At 38.2% G+C, this 24,228-nt stretch overlaps 1 protein-coding gene across 4 annotated transcripts in view; it reads left to right on the forward strand.

Moving 5' to 3' along the window:
* Window positions 1-24,228, forward strand: part of KLHL2 (kelch like family member 2) — a 118,681-nt gene that overhangs the window by 89,083 nt on the left and 5,370 nt on the right. For all 4 annotated transcript variants that reach the window (XM_033215608.1, XM_033215610.1, XM_033215609.1 and 1 more), the window contains 7 exons: window positions 3,131-3,247; window positions 4,842-4,991; window positions 12,083-12,200; window positions 17,356-17,553; window positions 17,968-18,069; window positions 19,700-19,828; window positions 20,500-20,640. In XM_033215608.1, the coding sequence (XP_033071499.1) occupies window positions 3,131-3,247; window positions 4,842-4,991; window positions 12,083-12,200; window positions 17,356-17,553; window positions 17,968-18,069; window positions 19,700-19,828; window positions 20,500-20,640 (955 nt within the window). The remainder of the gene's footprint in view (window positions 1-3,130; window positions 3,248-4,841; window positions 4,992-12,082; window positions 12,201-17,355; window positions 17,554-17,967; window positions 18,070-19,699; window positions 19,829-20,499; window positions 20,641-24,228) is intronic.

Consider the following 24,228-nt stretch of genomic DNA (forward strand, 5'->3'; position numbering starts at 1 on the left):
CCAGGAGAAAAAAAAGAAACTCAGGACTTGTTGATTGTCTATGTAAATTACTCTGTGTCTTCACTTCGTGGGAGATTCCCTAAATTTTTAGCCATTACAATTTTGTACTTGACCTTCACAGCAAGAGCTTGCACACATTAAACTATCTGAAACAAATGCTTTTTTGGAAAGTAGTTTCTTCCTACAACTCGATGCCTATAGGAATTACGATGTGAACATAATGTTTGTCACTAAAGTAGTTTCCCTGTCTTCTGAGTTGAAAGAGGTTACCTAGGATGGTGAAGTTTTGGTAGTTCTAGACAGAACATTCTTGATTGTCACCTTCCTTTAGATTGGTTCTCTGTGACATAATATCTCACCCCTGCCAGTCCGTTCAGCCTCCCTGCCTCCCTCCCTCCCTCTCTCCCTCCCTCCCTCCCTCCCTGTCTCCCTCCCTCCCTCCTCCCTCCCTCCCTCCCTCCCTCTCTCTCTCCCTCTCTCTCTCCCTCTCTCCTCCCTCCCTCCCTCCCTCCTCTCTCTCCCTCCCTCTCCCTCCCTCCCTCCCTCTCTCCCTCCCTCCCTCCCTCCCTCCCTCCCTCCCTCTCTCCCTCCCTCCCTCCTCTCTCCCTCCTCCCTCCCTCCCTCCCTCTCTCCCTCCCTCCCTCCCTCCTCCCTCCCTCTCTCCCTCCTCCCTCCCTCTCTCCCTCTCTCCCTCTCTCTCTGTGCAGCTACTGCTTCTGGTTGTAGTCTTTTATCTCTCCACATTTTAGATTACCTTTGTCATCTACCTGCACTTTTCATGTAGTTGGAGAGACAAGCTCCTTTTAGTGGGCTGTTTTTCTTTGGTTGGGTTTTGTAGCACATGGGAATCAGAACACAAAAGCTGTACTTAGAGGAAATGAAACTTGAGTTCCTCCTTTGTGTACTTTGCATTTCAAGTTGTGTAAATTCTGATTCTCTTTCTCAAGGATATTCATTTCACCTGGAGGTAAAAAAAACATTTACTTTAATATTTACAGTATTAAAAAATGTGGAAGCATTTGTGACATATATAGTCTTAGCATCCTAGAAATACAGAGGAAGATGACATTACTTTCACACTTAATAGACATGTATTGAGTGCCTACCATGTACTAGACACTGCCATGGGCTCCTAGAAAAGAGAACATTAGCAAAATAGAATTTGTTACTCAGGGACTAGTGGGCCAACCAGTAGAGTAAATAATTGATTACAGAATGCTGTAAAGAGTGCCTTAGGAGCATTTAACTTTTCCAGGAACGGGATAAGGATGGGGATGGTAGTTCAGCTTGGTTCAGATGTATATTTCAAGTCTTTTAAAAATGAGTCTGAGTTTGCCAGAGAAATAGGGATGGGTGGGAATGCAGAGGGCATTCCAGGTAGAAGAAGCAGAATATACAAATATAAAGAGGTGTGAAAGAATAATTGTATTCAATATATTCAGTATGATGGGAGTTTAGAATATGAGACATTGGTGGAAGATAAAATGGGAAGATGATATAATAAAATATCTTCTCAGCTATGTTAAAGAAAATTAACTATATTGTTGTGAGCCTTAAAGAGGTTTTAAGCAAGAGGAGAAAACCGTGCTAAAACCTGCATTATAGAAATATCATGAGGGCTGTTCTGGTTTTCTGCTGCTACTCAAGTCATTGCCAAGTGTAAAAGCATAAACGAGAACCATTTTATTATGCTAACAATTCTATGGTCAGAATTCATGCAGAACAGTAGGGACAGCTTGTCTCTGCTCCACAGTGTCTGAGGCCTCAGCTAAGGTGACCCAGATGCCTGGAGATATCTGGCATGGTTCTACTGGAGCCACAGATCTGGAGCTTCAGTTCTGCACATGGCATCTTATGGATCTGTGATGTCCAAGGTGGCTCCTCTACTCGCTTCTGTCTGGCTCTGGGGCTCAGGGTTGATTGGTTTCTCTCTAGGTCTCCCTTCTCTCCCCTCCTTTCTTCTCTGTAACTTGCATGGGTTTCTCATGGTGTGGTGGTTTCAATAGCTAGACTTCTTATATGACATTTGGCTTCCTTCAGATGAGCATTTCAAGAGAGCACAGTAGAAGTAGTGAGGCTGCTTAAGACCTACCTTCATATATCACACACTGTCACTTCCTCTACACTCTACTGGTTACACAGGGCCAGCTTAGATTCAGTGTGAAAGGTTACTATATAAGGGTATGGATCTGGGAGATGTGGTTTATTAGGAGGCTATCTTTGGAGATGAACTGTCATGGTGGTGGTGGGCAGTATAGACCAAAAATGAGGTGAGGGCCAGATGAGAGGATGTTGAAGTCATACTAGTGAGCATTAGGTTCTGATGTGGGATGATAGAAGCAGGGGGGAGAGAAGACAGAACTGAGAAATATTAGATAGAATTGCCAGAAGGCCGACTATCTTGTTCACTTAATCTCTGGCACCTGGCACGTAGAGACACTCGATAAATACTTGTTGACATAATGAATTAAAGAGGGGTGTTAATTTTAATGTGCATTATTTTTAGTTTCTTGCTTTATTCCTGGATCAAAATAACCTATTTTGGGTCACAGTTATCCATTTGCATTTTGTCAAACATTTCCTGCAAACCTTTAAAGATTATTAAGTGATATATTCATCAGTTGAGAAGGAAATTATGTAGACAGTGTCTTCATATTAGCTTATTAGCTTTCTCACAATTATGTATTGTAAATAATAATGCCCATATTTTTTAATTTGTAGAAAAAAAATTTCAAAATACTACATTTTAGTATATTATGCTATTTCAGAGCTGAGTTGATCTATTGTACAAACCTTCAATTTATGTGTATGGTCTAATATTTGTTTGTAAACCTGAAGGAAAAGCCAAACGTGAATTGTTTCTAAGGGTACATGATTTTCATTCCAGAATATCACTTTGCTTTATTATTTTGGGTAAATCAAAAAAAAAAAAAAAAAAAAGAGCAGAAAAGAAATGGGGTGAATGGCTTTGTAAGTACTTTGCAAGTCAGGATTTTGGAAACATTTGAGCTATGAATTAAACTTGAATGTCTTAGCAAGAGTTGTATATAAAATGTAGTCTCATATTTTATCCAGCTGTCTTGGTACACAACTCATTTCTTATTTTTTCTTCTCCTATATTTTCTGCAAGGTATTTGAAGCAGTAATAGCATGGGTGAACCATGACAAGGATGTGAGGCAAGAGTTTATGGCCCGACTGATGGAACATGTACGGTTACCTTTGCTTCCTCGGGAATATTTAGTTCAGGTAAATGCATATGCAAAACATACGAATCCACACAGCACCATGTCACTGGACTGACAGCATGTAGATCCCTGTCAAGCAGTGATAAGAGCTGTAGAATGCAGATCTGTGGAGTACAGGACAGAAGACAGTAAAGGACCCTGCAGGCTGGAGTGCAGTGGCTTCATCTTAGCTCACTGCAACCTCCACCTCCTGGTGATTCTTGTACCTCTGCCTACTGAGTAGCTGGGACTACAGGTGCATGCTACAACCATTCCCCATTCTTAGCAATTTGATTTTGCTCCTATTTTTTGATTTGGGTAAGCAAGTATTAGCGCTTATCAAGGTAGTATTTGTGGTCGTTTAAATACCTGTAAATAAATGTCCCTGTGGCTGTCACGGCTTTGCATCTTCTTTACTGTTTTTTTCTTTTGATAGTCTCTTCTGATTCCCCTGCAGACCTGGAATTCTGAGGTCTGACCCAAATACTGTTTAATTTTACTTTGTAATTTAATAGTGGCGTGCATTTGATTTCTGTCTTTATTTCTAAACTGAGGGAAAACATTATTTGAAATAAATATGAATAAATGATTCTTTAGTGGTCTCCAAATAATTTTAAATTTGCTCTTTTTTTATTAGAATCCCACTAGGAACATTTCAGCATTATTTTAATAATTGAAACCATTGAAAGAATCATTTATTAAGAAATTAGATTTGAACATTTTAGGCTTTCTTGAAACCTCATTACTTTTTGTGATCCATGTAATCATGGGTCTTCTGGTATTAAGAAAATGATCCAAAAGGCCATGCACAGTCAGTGGCTCACGCCTGTAATCCCAGCACTCTGGGAGGCTGAGGCAGGCAGATCGCGTGAGGCCAGGTGTTCGAGACCAGCCTGGCTAATATGGCGAAACCCTGTCTTTACTAAAAATGCAAAAAACTAGCCAGACATGGTGGCAGGCGCCTATAGTCCCAGCTACTCAAGAAGGTGAGAGAGGAGAATTGCTTGAACCTGGCAGGTGGAGTTTGCCAGGATTGCGCCACTGACCTCCAGCCTGGGCGACAGAGTGAGACTCTGACTCCAAAAAGAAAAAGAAAAGAAAACAAACCTCAAAGCCTGTCCTGCATTTGAGGTCAGGCTAGGCAGCACAAGATTTATAGGTACATTGCTTTAAGGTATTTCTAATCTCTTTTTGGGATATTTTACTTGCCCACTTATGTTTGAAAAAGGTATCATTAACGTATTAGTATTGTCTTCTCCTGAAGGATGCATTTATCTAAATTTTGTTTCTTGTTTTGCTTACTTTTTGACTTAAAAGTTAAAGATTAACAAGTGGATATAATATCTAAAGAGTTTGTCATATTCCATAGCTAACACTGAAGTTTATCATTTCTCATTGCAGTTCTTTTTATTACCTATATATGTTTTTCTCTGCAGGCCAGATACTTGAGCATTTTTGGTTTTGTTTATTTTTCTCTTAGTTGTATTTATAAACTTTCCTCATTTACTTTTAGATTAAACTAAAGGATATAGTTACTGCTTTTTTCCTCTCCTTCTTTTTCTTTGGCAATTTAGTTATGAAATAGCGCTACCCTCAGGTCTGATTTCTTGTTACAGAGGGTTGAAGAGGAAGCATTGGTCAAGAATAGCAGTGCTTGCAAAGATTACCTCATTGAAGCAATGAAGTATCATTTGCTGCCAACAGAGCAGCGTATATTAATGAAGAGTGTCCGGACCCGGCTGAGGACACCCATGAACCTTCCCAAAGTAGGATCTGTTGCTCATGCTTGTTATTCATGCGAAAGGCTTGTAGTGAAGCTGTTAGTACTCTGCTTATTTGAATTTCCGTGATTTATTATTTGTTTTAGTTTCCCTTCAAGAGAAAATGTGCCTAAGAATGCGTTGTAGTGTATGTAATTCAACCTCTATTGATTTTATATGTTAAGGGTGAGGATTGTTTGGTCTATTTAATTTTTATAAACTGCATGATGTCACTCTTCTAGAACAGAAGACAACTGGTTTTTATCCCCTCTGAGTTTTATTAGCTCTAATTATAGTAGAAAACTCTAATTATAGTCCAAAAAAATCAGACCAGGTAGAAAGATTTCTCTGTAGGCCAGGGGCGCTGTGGTTCATGCCTGTAATCCCAGCACTTTGGGAGACCAGGACCGGCGGATCACCTGAGGTCAGGAGTTTGAGACCAGCCTGGCCAACATCGTGAAAACATGCCTCTACTAAAAATACAAAAATTGTCCACGTGTGGTGGCAGATGCCTGTAATCTCTGCTACTCAGGAGGCTGAGGCAGAGAATCACCTGAACCCAGGAGGTGGAGGTTGCAGTGAGCCGAGATGGTGCCACTATACTCCAGTCTGGGCAACAGTGCAACAGGCTCTGTCTCAAAAAAAAAAAAAAAAAGAAAGAAAGAAAGATTTCTTTGTAAGCTAGGTGTTTATTTAATAACTGAAGACCCCATGGTTTCACAGAATTACACGTTAGAACTACGGATGATAAAATAGCTTGTTCATGTCATCTCATTCTTGTTCCCTGTTGTATACCATCTGATGGTTCCCTGCACATCATGTGTAGCCGCTTCAGCATACATTCCCGTGTCTTCCCATGTCTCTCGTATTCATGTTTTCCTATGTGAATGTTTATATTCTACCTTGGTCTTTTTAGCTGTGGCCATTCATGTTTTACCAATTCAGTTTTTCTTATGAAATAACCCCTCATTTCTGTCTCTGTTGGCAATTCCTTCTGCTCTGTTTACATCTTTATAGTACGACCAATACTTTAAGCACCATTTTGTGCGTGGGCTCATCAGAATGATTCATAATATAAAGACTTTATTTATGTATTTATTTTTAACTCTTGTGTATGTTTTGGGCAATGCTGGATTAAGAAATAAGAATCTGTTCTCTCTTGTTTTCATATATCGTCTTTAGTTATTACTCTCTCCTTTCCACTGGATTATGTTTTTTAAATTCTTTCACTTTAATACTTGTATTTAATATTTTTCTAAGTTTTACTTTGGAGTCTACATTTTTAATTGCTGCAAATCTATATTGGTATTGTTTTTCTGTTTTGCCTATTACTAACAACAGTTCTCAATTTAAAACTAACTGCAGATTTGCCAGGGTGCTGTTGACTTATTTTTCTAGATCATTAGTAAATACTTTAATTTAGAATTGATCTCAGAACTCTCTTGGTGACACCTTGTTAGAAGTACCCAGCCACTGACACAGTCTGTAGAAAGTTTCATTCTATGTGATTATGTTTATTATCTAAGCCAAAATAAGTAATTTGGCATGTAACATCTGATGAGGTTGAGGATCAAATGGATTCAAATTTGGCATGACTTTCTAAACATCCTTCTGTGTGTTATTTTATTGGCCCCTAGAAGTTCAAATGCTTTTCTCAAAATCTTCTTAATTTTTACTCAGAATTATTATCACTTAACAAAGTGCATTTACAAGGCATTCACTTCCTATCCTGGTTTGAAAATTGGTATTTACTTTCTTTACATTTTCTGATCTATACTCAGTTCTCTGAGATTTTTCAGAAATAATTGTAAGTGGCTTAGTAAGTACATTAGCTCATTCCCTTAATACCTCAGTATTCATGGTGGGTCTGCTGATTTTATACATGTTTACAGTTTTCAAATACCCTTACACCTGCTTTTGTAAGTACCCATCTTTTAAGTCTTCATTAATTCGTATTTGTCCATCCTTTTTGGTGTCGGTTTTTGTTCTTACAAAATAATCCATTGATAAAAATTGCTCAGTCTTGGCAGTCAATTCTAAGGTTGCCATTTATTTTATTTTATTGTTTTATGTTAATCTTTGCAACTTCCTTCTAAATAATGTGCTATATCTTTAATACTTTTTAAATACTTCATATTTGTAAAAAAGAATTTCTTCTTGTGTATTCCTTCTTCTGGCATCTTCAGACTTTCCTATATTTAGCTATGCTGCAGAGACCTTTAGAATGAAAATGATTTCTGGAATAAACATGTCATTTTTGAAATCTTGTAGAGTTCTCGGTAAAAGCCTATCAAGTACTTACTTTCTGTTTTGTGGTGGTGTGTTTACATTGTTTACGTTGTTTCTGGGCTTCTCTGGTTGTGGTTTTGGAGTAGGACTCCTGTAGCTGTGTTATACTTTTAGATTTCTCAGTTCTCTAGGTGTTATTTTGTGGTGGGTATGTGGGTTCCTGGAGGTTCTCTTTCATTCTGCTGTATTAGGGTGGTGGGAGGGGCAGCAGATCTGCTGGAGAGCAGTGAGCAGCCCTGTTGCTTTGACTTTGCATGTTTACTTGTGTGATCCCTACTCAGTGTGTTTGTTTATCCACACATATTTTCGAAAAGGTGCTGGTGATGAACGATTTTCCAGCACCACCGTTTGTCATTTTAGAGTTGTTATGTTCAGATTAAGTCTAAGGAGTTGGGTAAGAATGAAGCAAAGATTAATTTCTTATGCTTATTATTTCATAGTAATGATGCCTTTTATCATCGTAATAGTCAAATTGAACAAAATGTGGTAGTCGTGCTGAAGAAATTACAAGGTTTTGATAATATTTTACCATGAGAGTGAATTGGTACTTTTTATATTAGGCTCTGATTTTTAATTTGCATGAATGATTCTTTTCATATCTCAGACATTAGTTTTGGCTTCTCAATAAACAGATTGTGTAAGGCATCCTTGGATTTGTACATCATAAAAATTATATATGTTTTGCTTCTTTTGTATTTTGTTAGCTTTTCTCTTTGGAATCTGTATTTTTGTAAGTGCTGTCATATTTCTGGGTATATATTATATTTTAAAAATATTTTTACTCCGTATATTTATTGAAATTTTCAGTTAGAAACTTGATTTTTCAGGAGTTAATTTTCAACTAATATTTAATAGGTAAAGAAAATAAAAAGAACAAAGTTTAATTGACCTACATTTCAGGATGATTACTGAATTTGCTTAACCTTCTACCTCTTGCCCTCTTCAAATATGTTACATTTAACTTTTCCTTACAAAAGGTCTTATTTTCTTGTTCCTTCATCATAGCATAATTAGTATGGTCTTTTCTCAAATATCTGTGTCTTTTACAAATAACTGGGGTGTCAGCATTATGAGCAATTCTTTTGGCAGCCACACAATGGTTTATGACACAGTCTCTTGGTTTTATATAAATATTCCTGCCTTCTTGTCCCCCCATTGCACCTTCTCCTTGTCTCCTTTATCCCTAATTCCTGGAGATCCAAATCCTCACCCCATTTACCTCCCTTGGGTGAGTATAGGGCAAATATTACCACTGTTCTCTGTATGTAATAGCACAGTTTTCCTTTTATCTTCATTTTAATGTGTACAAGTGAACTATTGCATGGAAATGGAAATCTTACATTCAAACTTTGAGGATTATGAAATCTATAACTGAGTATTATTTCTCAAAAAGTTTAAAAGGTGTTCCCTTCTGAAATTTTAGAAAAATTGGTCTTCATCTAAGACCCTTTCAACTGTTGTCTCTTGGGCAGTTTTGAAGTTTTGAACAGAGCCCTAAATACAAGGTTTATCTTTTTTTTTTTTTTTTTTTTTGAGGCGGAGTCTCGCTCTGTCGCCCGGGCTGGAGTGCAGTGGCCGGATCTCAGCTCACTGCAAGCTCCGCCTCCCGGGTTTACGCCATTCTCCCGCCTCAGCCTCCCGAGTAGCTGGGACTACAGGCGCCCGCCACCTCGCCCGGCTAGTTTTTTTTTGTATTTTTTTAGTAGAGACGGGGTTTCACCGGGTTAGCCAGGATGGTCTCGATCTCCTGACCTCGTGATCCGCCCGTCTCGGCCTCCCAAAGTGCTGGGATTACAGGCTTGAGCCACCGCGCCCGGCCAATACAAGGTTTATCTTAACATGCATCCCAATTCTATGATTTTTACAACCTTGCCCTCCCCCTCTTCTTGGGTGGTCAGAGGTGAGGGTATTGTGTATTTTCTTTCTTAAGTATGTTTATTTTATTTACTTATTTTTTGAGATAGAGTCTCACTCTTTCACTCACGCTGGAGTGCATTAGCACAGTCTCAGCTCACTGCAACCTTCGCCTTCCAGGTTCAAGCAATTCTCATGCCTCAGCCTCCTGAGTGGCTGGGATTACAGGCGCGTGCTACCACGCCTGGCTAATTTTTGTATTTTTGGTAGAGATGGGGTTTCATCATCTGGGCCAGGCTGGCCTGGAACTCCTGATCTCAAGTGATCCACCCGCATTGGCCTCCCAAAGTGCTGGGATTACAGGAGTGAGCCACCGTGCCTGGCCAACCAAAATGTTGTTGGTTGGTTGGTTGTGAGACAGAGTCTCACTCTGTTGCCCAGGCTGGAGTGTAGTGGTGCAATCTCAGCTCACTGCAACTTCCACCTCCTGGGTTCAAGTGATTCCCATGCCTCAGCCTCCCTAGTAGCTGGGATTACAGTTGTGCACCACCATGCCCTGCCAATTTTTAATTTTTGTTAATTTTGTTTTGTTTTGTTTTTTGAGACGGAGTCTCGCTCTGTCGCCCAGCCTGGAGTGCAGTGGCTGGATCTCAGCTCACTGCAAGCTCCGCCTCCTGGGCTTACGCCATTCTCCTGCCTCAACCTCCCGAGTAGCTGGGACTACAGGCGCCCGCCACCTCATCCGGCTAGTTTTTTTGTATTTTTTAGTAGAGATGGGGTTTCACCGTGTTAGCCAGGATGGTCTCAATCTCCTGACCTCGTGATCCGCCCGTCTCGGCCTCCCAAAGTGCTGGGATTACAGGAGTGAGCCACCGTGCCTGGCCAACCAAAATGTTGTTGGTTGGTTGGTTGTGAGACAGAGTCTCACTCTGTTGCCCAGGCTGGAGTGTAGTGGTGCAATCTCAGCTCACTGCAACTTCCACCTCCTGGGTTCAAGTGATTCCCATGCCTCAGCCTCCCTAGTAGCTGGGATTACAGTTGTGCACCACCATGCCCTGCCAATTTTTAATTTTTGTTAATTTTGTTTTGTTTTGTTTTTTGAGACGGAGTCTCGCTCTGTCGCCCAGCCTGGAGTGCAGTGGCTGGATCTCAGCTCACTGCAAGCTCCGCCTCCTGGGCTTACGCCATTCTCCTGCCTCAACCTCCCGAGTAGCTGGGACTACAGGCGCCCGCCACCTCATCCGGCTAGTTTTTTTGTATTTTTTAGTAGAGATGGGGTTTCACCGTGTTAGCCAGGATGGTCTCAATCTCCTGACCTCGTGATCCGCCCGTCTCGGCCTCCCAAAGTGCTGGGATTACAGGCTTGAGCCACCGCGCCCGGCCTTAATTTTTGTTATTTTTTTGTGGAGAAAGGGGCCTTGCTGTTAACAGGCTGGTCTCGAACTCCTGAGCTCATGATCTGCCCGCTACAACCTCCCAAAATGCTGGGATTACAGACGTGAGCCACCACACCAGGCCAATTTTGTTTCTTTGAATTCAACACTAGAAGAAACAGGCCTGAAAAAAATTATATAGTTGGTTTATGTTCAGTCTTCTTTTAAGACTTTTAAAATTAATTCTGCTCTCCAGTTACCAAAAACTAAAATGGGCTTCTTTTTGGAAACAGGATTTGCTCTCTGATTCAGGAATCATTTTTTTCTATGTAGATTTCTTTAATTCTAAGTACAGGTAGCTCCATTGCCTGGTCAAGGTTGCAAATTTCCCCTTTTTGTGTATCTGAGTTACTCCATATTCTGTTTGTTTTTATTTTTTGTTTCTTTCTAATATCTTTCTAATCATTATCTCATCTTTTCATGAAGGTCCTTGCCATTCTTTACAATTTTTGATTTGAGACATCATTAATGTTTACATTATTCTGATTTGACGGCTGTATTTTCACTCTTGCCAGAGAGTGTCTGTGTATACTCAGTAAAAGACAGACACATTGATTTCTAAATTCTATCAATTTAGCAAGACCATAGATCAGGCTCCAGGAAGCTTTCACTGAATTACGGCAGCTTTTCATTTTCTGATCAGCAGTAGCAATTAACGTCTATACTAATCACATAATTTTTTGATCATATCTAATGGTGTATTGTTCTTGAGTTACTTCATAAGTCTTGTCTCAGTAACATCTATAAAGTCTTAAAGGGTAGAGACCACGTCTCATATTTCTTATGTATAACACCTGACATAGTTCTGGACACATATAGATGGTAGGCATTTAGTAAATAGTTGTTGGATTGAGTTGAGGGAGTTTACAGACCTCATTTGTTCTCAAACGTAGACTGTAATGTATTTGTTCATTATGATATCTAGCATCTCCATGACCTGTCCTGTTAGGTTGTTTTATTTGTGGGGCATCAGGAAAGGTCTCTTTACTGGAGATTTGGGAATCTATGCTCTTGTGAGCTCCAATTCAATTACCCCTCCTTTTTCAATAATTGTTTTCCTTCTTCCGTCTTTCTTTTAATACTTATTGTCCTTTTCACCTCACCTACCCAGTAACATATGTTTCATTTCTGTCTTCGCTCCTGGATTATGGAGATCTAATGCCTGGTCATTGCAAAACCAGGATCTAGTTTGTAGCAAGCCCTATGACATACTGCAGCCTTGCCAGTAATGACTGCCTGCCGTTTTTTGGCTTAAATCACTCATTTTGCTTGAAGGATCAGAAACTTACTTTAGTTTCAGAAGTCCTTATTTTTGACTAAATGTGTTGGATGATAGAATTGTAGTTCTAACATGTGCCCCCTTTGTTGATATTTGTGAAATGTTGGTTAGATGGTTGCATTCACCAGCTCACCCTACCATCTTCATCCTAACACTTCCCACACCAGTGTCTTTGTAGGACATTTTAAATCCTGAATATGTAGTAGTCATTTGTTCAAGTGCTTACATTTCTGCCCTTGCAGTTGATGGTGGTGGTTGGGGGCCAAGCACCAAAGGCTATCCGGAGTGTGGAATGCTATGACTTTAAAGAAGAAAGGTGGCACCAAGTAGCAGAGTTGCCTTCCAGGAGGTGCAGGGCAGGTAAGCATGATGCATCACGGTCAATTCTCTACTCCTGGGTCATTGAGAGTTTCTTTTTCAGGTCTCATTTTATTAATTAGAAAAATCTCTATCAAAAAAACTTTGAGTGAAATAGCTATGTAGTTAAACAATAATTCAGGGGCCTCGTACACCTCTCAAGACACTGATGGGATAGCTACTCTGTCTCCGTCTTTACATATCTTTCTGATTGTTTAGTGTAAAGTGGAGGAGCTAGTAATTTGCTGGATATTTCCTAGTTACCTTTGCCTGAAGTGTTGAGAGGGGAATTCTTTAGGTTGGGCCTTAGTTCTAGGAGATTCCCTCAGTTTATAAGGTACTGTTAAGTCCCTCAGTTATAAGGCATAATTGCCTTCTTCAAGGCATCTGTTTTACAAACATTTGTTGAAATAGACTTTCATTTAGCCAAAGCTGTGATCAAAAGAAGCAGTTATTATACAAACTCAGGATTTTTCCTGGGACTTAAACTTGGATCCATAATTTCTGTCTCCCATAGCAAAATGAGTTCTGTATGTAATGGAACATTCTATGATGGTAGCACTTTAACAGTACATCTTGGAGATCGTTACTTACTAGCATATCTGGAGTTACCTCATTTAGTAGGAGCTGTCTAGTGTTTTATTTTGGTCTGGACATAGTTTTTACTAGTTTTTTAATAGAGCATTAAAAATGTTTTTAATCTTAATGTTGTTATAAACAGTGCTACAACAAATCTCTTATACATACATCATTGTGTATATATGCTAATATATTTTGGTAGGATAAAACTCTAAAACTAGACTTACTGATTTAAAGGATGTCCTAAGAGGATATACCAAGTATTACTCCCACTAACAGTAAAATATGAAGGTGCCAGTTTCTCTAAACTCCTGACAGTACTTTGTAATTAAATGTTTTGAGCTTTGCCAATCTGGTGGGTTAAAAATGCCTTAATTTGGCCGGGCGCGGTGGCTCAAGCCTGTAATCCCAGCACTTTGGGAGGCCGAGACGGGCGGATCACGAGGTCAGGAGATCGAGACCATCCTGGCTAATACGGTGAAACCCCGTCTCTACTAAAAATACAAAAACTAACCGGGCGAGGTGGCGGGCGCCTGTAGTCCCAGCTACTTGGGAGGCTGAGGCAGGAGAATGGCGGAAACCCAGGAGGCGGAGCTTGCAGTGAGCTGAGATCTGGCCACTGCACTCCAGTCCGGGCGACAGAGCGAGACTCCGCCTCAAAAAAAAAAAAAAAAAAAAAAAAAAATGCCTTAATTTGTGCTTATGTAATTATGAGGAAAGTTAAATAGCCTTCTCTCTGAATTGTCAGTTCATGATTTTTGCCATTTTAATAGTTTTATTGATGTCACAGGTACAGTTATATGTTAAGGAAAGTAGCCTTTTTGTCTGTGATATGTAGTGTAAATATTTGTTTGTATTAATCGTTTATCTTTTGACTTTGTGCTATTTTTGCCATGTAAAAACTTTATCTTTTAATGTAGTCCTGTACCAAAGTTTTGTGTCTCTGGACTTAAAAATTTGTTTCTTGCATGGAAAGCCATATGCCAAAATTATCTATATGTGTGTGTGAGTGTGTGTATACACACACAAACATATTTTTAAAAAACTTTATGTTGGGCCAGGCGCAGTGAATCATGCCTGTAATCCCAGCGCTTTGGGAGGCCAAAGTGGGCGGATCACAAGGTCAGGAGCTCGAGACCAGCCTGGCCGACATGGTGAAATGCCTTCTCTACTAAAAATACAAAAAAATAGCCGGGTATGGTGGCAGGCGCCTGTAATACCAGCTACTCAGGAGGCTGAAGCAGGAGAATCGCTTGAATCTGGGAGGCGAAGGTTGCAGTGAGCTGAGACCTCATCACTGCACTCCAGCCTAGGCAACTCCGTCTCAAAAAAAAAAAAAACAAAAAAAACTTTATGTTGAAATAATTTTACTTACAGAAGAGTTGCAAAGATAGAACAAAGAATTCTGGTATATTCTTTCCCCAATGTTAACATCTTACTGTGATACAGTTATCAAAACTAGAAATTAGCATTGGCATATTAATAGCAACTGAAATACAGACTTCATTCATATTTACCATTTTTTCCATTGATTCCCTTATGCTGTTCCAGCATCCTACTTTGCATTTAGTTGTCATATCTTCTTATCTGAGATAGTCCCAGACTCTTTTCTTATCTTTTATGCCCTTGATTCTTTGAAGAGGACTGGTCAGATATTTTGAAGAATATCTCTCAAGCTGGATTTGTCTGATATTTTCCCATGGTTAAATTGACTTAGTATGATTATTTCTTGTGAGGGTAACCTTGTTCTCTTGGTTAAGGTGGTATCTGCCAGGTTTCTACCCTATGACAAAAGTATATTTTGAAAACATTTGTTGTTCTAGTACCTTTACAGTTTTATTTATAAATATATTTACAGTTTTATTTATAAATACATCTCTCTCTCTCAGATATCTGGGCTGTATTTTAGTCTAAGATGTAAGCTATAGATTTTGGCTTTTAATGGCAAATGTCAGTTGTCCAAATACCCCTTATTGACTTACCTGTCTCCATTCATTTGATGAAATCCTGCCTTTATCATGTATTAGATTTCCACATTTACTTGGTTGTATTCTAAATTTTCTGTTCTCTTCCATTGATTTGTCTTGCCTATTCATGCATCAAGACATAGCCACTTTTAGTTACTGTGCTTTATAATATGTTTTACTATGTTGTGAAACTAGTGATAGGACTCCTGTCTTCTTTTATATCCTTCCATAGATTTTTAACACTTTCTTCCAATGGTCCTCTGTGTTTCTTGGCAAGTTTGTCTTTAGGTATTTTATCTTTATTGTTACTACTGGAAATGGAGTTTTGTATGCCATTTACTAACTGATTTCTTAATTCATATCTGATTCCTATTATAGTTCCCTTTACTTTGGGGCCATATGTCATTTGACTCAATTTATTGCAAAATGTATTATTTACTTATTGGGTACCTATGAATACATTTTATCTTCATCATGCCCTCTTCCCTCTCCCTCCCTCAGATTAGAACCAATGTCCTTAACTGTGCAAACTTGGCCAAATTTTAATAAACTGTGTAATTAAACTTCTGGGCACTTCAGGTTCCTTATTATACTTCTTTTAGTTCAGTCCCTTCTCCAGACCCAGAGCCTTTGGTGGGGGGCACTTCGTAGATTGATTCATTTATTTTCTTCTTCTCTGTGACCTAAAATTCCCTAAAACTTGGTGAGCATAAACATTACTTCTAAGAGGTGGCGTATTTGTTGTGTTATTTTGTGTGGCGAGAAAGGAAAATGAAAATTGCAATGGGCAAAATTCTCACACTGAACATTCCCTGGAGTTAGTTATGATTTTGGGATACAGGATTGTTTTATGCTGAAACATGCTGCCTGCTATGTTGCTGCTCACTGGTCTCCAGGCCCTCTTAGGAGGCCTATTAAATTCTGTGCTAGCAGGGGGCCAAAACAGGCAACTTCATTTGAACTGGAAAGGTCTTGTTGCCATATGGAGGACTGCATTTCCATGTATTTTTAAGGGGGTGGGGGAATAAAGCACCAGAGGCTAAGACAATAAGGGGTAGAGGTGCATCTCTTGCCTGATGACGTCTGTAAAACATTGAGCTCGTCAAACATATCTGGTGATTCCAGTTCTCCCAACAGGGATTCAGAGAACTGTGAGCCACATTGCCTGCCCTCAGGCTGGCACAGGGACATAAACATTATAGAACTAAGAATAATAAAAATTTGAACAATGTAAAGTAATTATATTATAGACTCTGTACATTTATTAAACCTTAAGTGCACTATATAGATGTTATTTTCTATAGGGGTTCAGGAGCTGGACTAATCCCTTTTAGGCTAAAGTGGACAGGGAAGGCATCACAGAGAATGTGGAACTTTAACTAAGGATTCAGAGTTAAAGAGAACAGAGTGGATGGTGATAGGAGCCTGTCCGATTAGGATAACAGCATGAAAAAGTTGAGAAAAGTGAAAAGATGGTTGAAAACTGAGTCTAGCAGTCCAGTTTCTCCATTCACTGATTCCGTAATATCTGTTTAGCCCAGGGATCAGCAGACTTTCTCTTGAAGGACCAGAGAGTAAGTGTTTTAGGCTTTATGGTTATATGGTCTCTGTCACAGCTTCTTATCTACTGCTATAGTGCAAAACCAGCCATATGGAAGTGAATAGGTGAGACAGTGTTCCAATAAAACTATATTTATGGATGGTGAAATTTGAATTTCATATAACTTTTTATAAGTCATGAAATATTATTCTTCTTTTGGTTGTTTTTCAGCCATTTAAAAATATAAAAACCATGCTTAGCTTATGGGTTCTACAGAAATAGTCCGGTGGACCATATTTAGCCTGTAGGCTGTAAATTTGCCGACCCCTGATTTAGCCCACTAACGTGATAAACTAGGAGTACGTTATGCAAATAAATTATAAGTGTATAGAGTTTCATTCTAAGAATATCCACTAGAAGATCCAAAATTGAAAGCTATGGGAGGTGAGTACAGGTGCAAGTAGTTGGAAAATAATGGCTCATTATTTAAGCGTGTAAATTGATGTTTGAAAAAAAGTAAGAGTCAAAATGGTACTTTAGCCTGTGCCATTGCATTTTTTATAACCTTAGAAAGAAGACTGGGCGCAGTGGCTCACGCCTCTAATCCCAGCACTTTGGGAAGCCAAGGCAAGCTGATCATGAGGTCAGGAGATCGAGACTACAGTGAAACCCCGTCTCTACTAAAAATACAAAAAATTAGTCGGGCGTGGTGGCAGGCGCCTGTAGTCCCAGCTACTCGGGAGGCTGAGGCAGGAGAATGGCGTGAACCGAGGAGGTGGAGCTTGCAGTGAGCCGAGATCACGCCACTGCACTCCAGCCTGGGTGACAGAGCGAGACTCCGTCTCAAAAGTAGTAATACTAATAATAATACTAATAATAATAACCTTAGAAAGACAGACAATTTAGTGATTGGATGTTCTTGCAAATGAATAGCATTTTCAAGGATTTATTTAATCAGGCTCCCCCTAAGAGTAGCATGTTCTGACAACAGCTATAGACTAATTAGCAATCTTTGGTTATTGGTGGTAGTCTAGTTGCATGTTGATCTGTAAATGCCGTACTCCTTTTGCAGGCATGGTCTACATGGCTGGACTTGTTTTTGCTGTTGGTGGCTTTAATGGTTCATTAAGAGTTCGTACTGTAGATTCCTACGACCCTGTGAAGGACCAGTGGACCAGCGTTGCTAACATGAGAGACCGGAGAAGCACTTTGGGAGCTGCTGTGTTAAATGGATTGTTATACGCTGTGGGGGGCTTTGATGGGAGTACAGGTAATTTCCTTTTCATCTCTTCTACATTGCTGCTAAAATTAACGTAGTAGTCATGTTTATGGAATAAATCATGGCATCATTAGGGCACATGTGAGATTTTAACTGGTATTTTAAGATAAATTTAAAATTTTATCAAGAATTTCCTTAAATGATATGAGTGCTGAGTATATAAATTTTCTTTCTTATGCATCAGTATCAGTCATCAAGTTTTAAAAGCTTATAAATGTCAGTAGCTTAGGTGGGAGCCTTCTGGAAAACAAGCTGTTCCTGTTTTTCATGTAACTGATGTGTTTACATTCTGCCATTTTCTTCTCTTAATTTTAGCCCAATGTTACATACCTGAAGTATTTTTCCATATATATTAACTATTGACTTTTTTTGGAGAAGGAAATGCAGACTTGTGTTTTATTATAGGTTTATCATCTGTGGAAGCATACAACATAAAGTCTAATGAGTGGTTTCATGTTGCTCCCATGAACACAAGGAGGAGCAGCGTTGGTGTGGGTGTTGTTGGAGGTAGGTGCTGACAGTTCTTTCAGGTACATATGGCTGTTTTTGATCCTTGAGAGTGATTCTTCCAATAATCAAAACATTAGTTTTCTGAATGGGCAAGCTAATTATCATTTTAGAAAGAAAAGTTGTAATTACTGTAAAATTGCAATTATCTGCTTTTCAAAACTAGCTTCTCTATATAAATCAACCTATATAAGGCCTTTTCTCTCCCTCTCCATCCCCCTCCCTTTATCCTTCTCCTTTCTGTGTGTGTGTGTGTATGTTTGACTTATATAACAGCAGTCCCCAACCTTTTTGGCACTGGGGACCAGTTTTGTGGAAGACAGTTTTTCCATGGACGGGGGTGGGTTAGGGGATGGTTTTGGGATGAAACTGTTCCACCTCAGATCATCAGGCATTAGTGTGTCATAAGGAGCGCACAACCTAGGTCCCTCACATGTGCATTTCAAGATAGGGTTCGCACTTCTGTGAGAATCTGTGAGAATCTAATGCCTCTGCTGATCTGACAGAAAGCAGAGCCCAGCCGTAGTACTTGCTCACCTGTCACTCACCTCCTGTTGTGCAGCCCAGTTCCTAACAGGTTCCAGACAGGTACTGGTCCATGGCCTGCGGTTTGGGGACTGCTGCTATGTAAGACTGTCAGCTGATTTTAATACAGTTGTTTGGGGGAACAATTCAGGTGACATAAATGTGTAATTTTGTATCTGGAGAAGGGCTGTTTAACATTTAAGGGATGGATTGCCACAGTTATTTATTTATATCCTACTTTGTCTCCCAACAGAAGTTAAGGAAGGCTCTAAGTATTATTTTTTGGTATTTTTTTTTTTTAATTGACTTGGGCAAATTTGCAGGTTTCCACCCCCTCCTCATCGTAGGTGTAATTCTCTGCACTTAGAAAAAAACAGCTTTATTGAGATATAATCCACGTACCATACAACACCCATTTTGTGTATACAGTTCATTGTGCATCCATCACTACAATTCATTTTAAAACATTTTTCTTATCCTCTAAAAGCAGTCCTGCTTCCCTTAGCTCTTACTCCTATCCTACCCAACCTTCAGCAACTGCTAGTCTACTTTCTATCACTTAGGGATTTGCCTCTTCTGAACATTTTAGTCGTATGGTATGTGATCTTTGGTGACTCACTTCTTTCGCTTAGGGTGATGTTTTCAAGATTTGTTTATTTATACTGAGGCATTTATTAGTACTTCATGCCTTTTTATTGCCAAGTAATATTGCATTGCATTCTGATACTAATTTTTGATTTAACCTTTTTTCCAATTTCCTAAGATAACTTTGGTATTTAATTCTGTCTTACAGGATGTTGTTCACTTATCAAATAGTGTTACCTAAAGATATAATGAGTGTCCTTTCTATTTTATCAGATTATTGAGGAAAGTATAAAATTAACATCATCATCTATACCCTGCAGATCTTCATAATATGATTTGATTACTCCATCTGTCACCATTAGGCAAGACTCTAATATAGTTCATAAAAATCAGAGCACTTTACGGGGAAACTCTACTGCCATGAAGGAAAATATATTAAGATTTTCTGGCTTGAAAAAATCGTGTTTTTTGTTTGCTTGTTTTTTAATAAATTTGGCTTTCTTTCTGATTTTACGCGTAGGTTTGCTCTATGCTGTAGGAGGTTATGATGGAGCGTCACGTCAGTGTCTTAGCACAGTAGAATGCTATAATGCTACAACAAATGAGTGGACCTATATAGCAGAAATGAGCACCAGGCGGAGTGGAGCAGGTACATGTGAACCTATTTTAGCAATTGAAGCACAAAAATGATGGAAAATAGTTAAAGTAAAATGATTCAGTGGCATCACTTTACATTATCTGAAAATATATGATATGCTGATTTTAATGGCACTGCTGAATGTCTTTTGAATTGTGCAGTTAATGGGAGTATTTACAAAGTAATTTTACTTTAAAATTTAATGTCAAAGTGCTGTAGACATTTCTGTTTCATTTATATATTCACATTGTTAGCACTCCTTTTAGTTTCTTCTTTTTAGTGCTTATTGGGGAACTTGCTTAATAATCAAATCTTTTCATGTGTATTTCTTAAAATTTTGTGCTTTAATTCGGGGTTATTTTATTATGGATATTTTTTTCAAAAGGATTACATTAAAGGACTTTTCCCCTCCCTGTGTTTCACCTACATATTATTAATATTTTTATTCTGTTTGACATGCCTCTTTTTTCAGAATAATAGTTTGTTGAGATGCTTATTTAATCATCAATTCTATTGATTTCCATTTCTTAAATTGTAGGCTATAGTATCAGCTTGCTTTTATTATGAATTATAACTTCAAAAGTTTTAGTTACAGTTAAATAAACATATTAGTTAAATAAACCATATATGATATAAATCTCTTGTTCTTTATGCCCCTCTATTTGGCTGGTTGTGTTTTATAGGTGTTGGTGTGTTAAACAATTTATTGTATGCTGTAGGAGGTCATGATGGCCCTTTAGTACGAAAAAGTGTTGAAGTGTATGATCCTACCACTAATGCATGGAGACAGGTTGCAGATATGAACATGTGCAGAAGAAATGCAGGTATCTGTCAGTTTAAGGTTATAAAACTTACGTTGAATTTTATTTTAAGTTTCACTAGTATCACTGTGTATTTTCATTGTTCTTTTACTGATCTGGGTTCCCTGATAGACTTTGAACTCTTTAAAGGCAGAAACTTACATAGTAATCCTGTGAAGTTAATGCCTGCCACAGTTTCTGGAACATAACAGGTTGTCGTGACACTTCAGTAAACTTATTTCTACTAGCTGCTACTTTTTGGTGATAAACTTGGAGACTAATTAATTAGGAGTAGACCCTTCATTTGATACTTGAATTCATTCATTCTTACAACAAATATTTTTTAGTGCCTACTATGTATCTATCACATACTGGAGATCCTACTTCTCAGGAAATTTAGTCTAGTTGAATAAATATTTATACTAGGTTAAAAAGCTAATTGGTTATCTAAATCTAGAGGGGAAGTCTGCAGAGGTAACCCTAGCTTAATACAGTTCAGGATTTCCAGGAAAATGGAAAAACTAAAGCAACAACAACAACAAAGAATTTTAAGAAAGTAGAGAACTTTAAGATTAGGGAACTAACCACTTAAAAAGAAGAATCAAGGAAGGGAAATACCAGTGGAAAATAGACTCAAGATAGCTACATAGCCTTTCAGGAAATGCTAGGATTCTTCAAAATGCCATTTTCTTCATGGCATTTCTCATAGTGTAAAATAAGTTCCTGGTGAGTCTCAAACTTACTGTACACCATGGGACATCCCTCCTCCATCAGCACTCACCTTAGTTCCTCTTTAAAGAAGTGTGATTACTAAGAAAGGCTAAGTATGTGGAACTGCAGATACTGTTAGCCACAGACCAGAATTTATAATTAATTCTGTTTGGCCTTGCACATCATCTGGTCAGTTGTATTTAGTAATCAGTTCGCTCAATGGTAAGACCCTCAAATCTGGGTCCTTAGTGGAATAAGTGACTCCAGTACACATGAAGTTAGAAAAGCCATGGTGATTTGTGCAAGTGTCCTTTCCTGGATTAGGAAACTTAGTTGCAATTTGAGCTTTTTATAAATATTTTCTTAAAGGTTAGAATAATCTTATTTTTTCTCTATAGGTGTTTATTGTTTTCATATCAAAAATTACTCATTTATTTTAGGTAGAAGAATAAAGAGATAATTTGTATTTATAGAGCTATAATGATAGCTCTATCATTATAGAGCTGTTCTTCAAAAAATTGTGTGGGAAAGGGTAGGATTTAGGAAAAAGACTTAAGTCTGTTGAAAAGTTGTTTCATACTTTGATTTAGACATTACTTTATTTGATAATAAGGAAGAGAAAGAAATCTGAAAGCTTACTTTTCAGTTTGTTTTTCCTTCTCAATCAATTATGTTTATTTTCTATACAAATAACAGAATTTGAATTATTTACTTCTATAATTTACAAGATACAATATAATCCAATTGAGCATATATTTTAAAATTATTTAAGTTCATAAGAATATTTTAAAATCTCACCCTCATTCCATATTCCTGGTAATCTGAAAAAAACTTCTGAGAAGATCTATTCAGCTCTTCCTTTTTAATAACCTAGGCTCAGGACCTCATCCAAGTGCCTAAATTACGGGGAAGAAAGAACTAAGCTGGCAAAGAGTGGAGGACACGTATTCAATGTTAAATGGGGAGAGGTGAAAGCAGCCATATAAATTTGAAATAGCAAGCAGCTTACAAGCCAAATTTCAAAAGTTTTCATAAGTATGGTAAATTATGACACCAGGAGTGGAGTAAAAATGAAATAAATTTGAATTAGATGATTATATATAGACTTTTAATACGTAGCACGTCTGTAATAGGTTCTCAATATGAATTTGATTGTGTTGAAGTAAACTGAATAAACTGGAACCATCAAACACTGCAGGAAAGCGCATCCTTTTGGCAAAGTGATTTGGCTCCGATCGCCTAAAAGGAATCTGGTGTTGTGAGTTAGTGGGTTAGTAAAATTGATGTCTTCTGAATGTATAGCTAATATATTCAAATGGATGTATGGACCAACCTCCCTTTCGGCAGTGGGATGCTCGTTAATCTGTGAGCCCCTCGTAGATATAATTGGGAAAACTCTTTAGGACGATATAATCTCCTTGTTCATGCCTTCCATCATAGCAGGGCCATTTTTGAGATAATTTTTTCTCTCACAGTCCTATGTTGTCCATCAACAGACTGAAATATAGTGTTGCATACACATATACCTACTGTATGGAGCTTGTGTGGCAGCAGCATTTGGCTTTTAAGTATTTGAACAACTGAAAATGGTATGAGTTTTTTTCCTACAAAGTTTTGTAGATTTGGGCAGCATTCTGGATTCTTTGATGCCCTCTAGTACAAGTTCATAGTAGCACTGAACTTTTTATAAGATGTTAAATGCACTTTAAAAAATTACATTGAATTAGCTTTTTAAAAGCATTTACCATTTGACTCAGCAGTTTTCTTTCTAATAATTTATATTAGGAAAAATTGCTCAAGTGTGCAAAACACTATTCAGGGGATCTTTGTTCATTGCAACATCATTGGTAACAGCAAAAAAATCAAAATTACTTAAATATCCATCAGTAAAAAAAAGATTAAATAAACTACGATGATATCATGCATAAACATTACATTTATTAACTTGAGGAACTGTCCAAAGTATGTTGGTTGGCCAGGGTGGGTAAGTTATTTAATAAAGTAGCATGTGTAGTGTGAGCTACTTTGGGGTTAAAAAAGAAAGTATCTGAGTATATATGCGTAGAGAAAAGTTAGCCAGAGTAGAGATCAAAATTTTAATGGTCATTATTCTAAGTGACATAAGGTTGGAGGTCATCTTTTTTTCTTTATACTTTTCTAGATATTTTGAATTTTTGCAAAGAAAATAGTTATTTTAATAGATAAATAATATTCTCTTCTTTAAAGGGAGATAACATAGCTAACCATTTAGTGTGATAATTAAAATTAAGAATATTTTTACCTTCTACTAACATATATTTTCTTCCTTAGGATTCCCTAAGTAGCTGACTTTGACTTTTTATTTAAAAAAAATAAAAATAAAATAAAATGAGGGTCAAAATAGTTTCCAACCTATAATGTTGTGAAAATTAAGTACAATAATGCATATATAAAGTAACTACTGCATAAATGACAATCGGTAGGAGCTTAGAAGTGGTACTATAGTCTCCTAATAAAGAATTCTTTTTTTTTTTTTTTTTCTTTGGAGATGGAGTCTCACTTTGTTGCCCAGGCTGGAGAGCAGTGGTGTGGTCTTGGCTCACTGCAACCTCTGCCTCCTGGGTTCAAGTGATTCTCCTGCTTCAGCCTCTTGGAGTAGCTGGGACCACAGACACACTCCACCATGCCTGGCTGATTTTTGTATTTTTAGTAGAGATGGGGTTTCGCCATGTAGCCCAGGCTGGTCTCGAAACTCTCCTGACGTCAAGTGATCTGCCCACCTCGGCCTTCCAAAGTGCCGGGATTACAGGCGAGAGCCATGGTGCCTGGCTATCCTAATATAAAAAGAATTCTTTACATGTTCACTATTTTCTCTTCTTGCCTCCTTTCAAAGAAATTAGTGTCTCTGGATTACCTCACTAA

The sequence above is a fragment of the Trachypithecus francoisi genome, unplaced genomic scaffold (assembly GCF_009764315.1).
Source record: "Trachypithecus francoisi isolate TF-2019V2 unplaced genomic scaffold, Tfra_2.0 Lachesis_group1, whole genome shotgun sequence".
Classification (NCBI taxonomy): Eukaryota; Metazoa; Chordata; class Mammalia; order Primates; family Cercopithecidae; genus Trachypithecus; species Trachypithecus francoisi.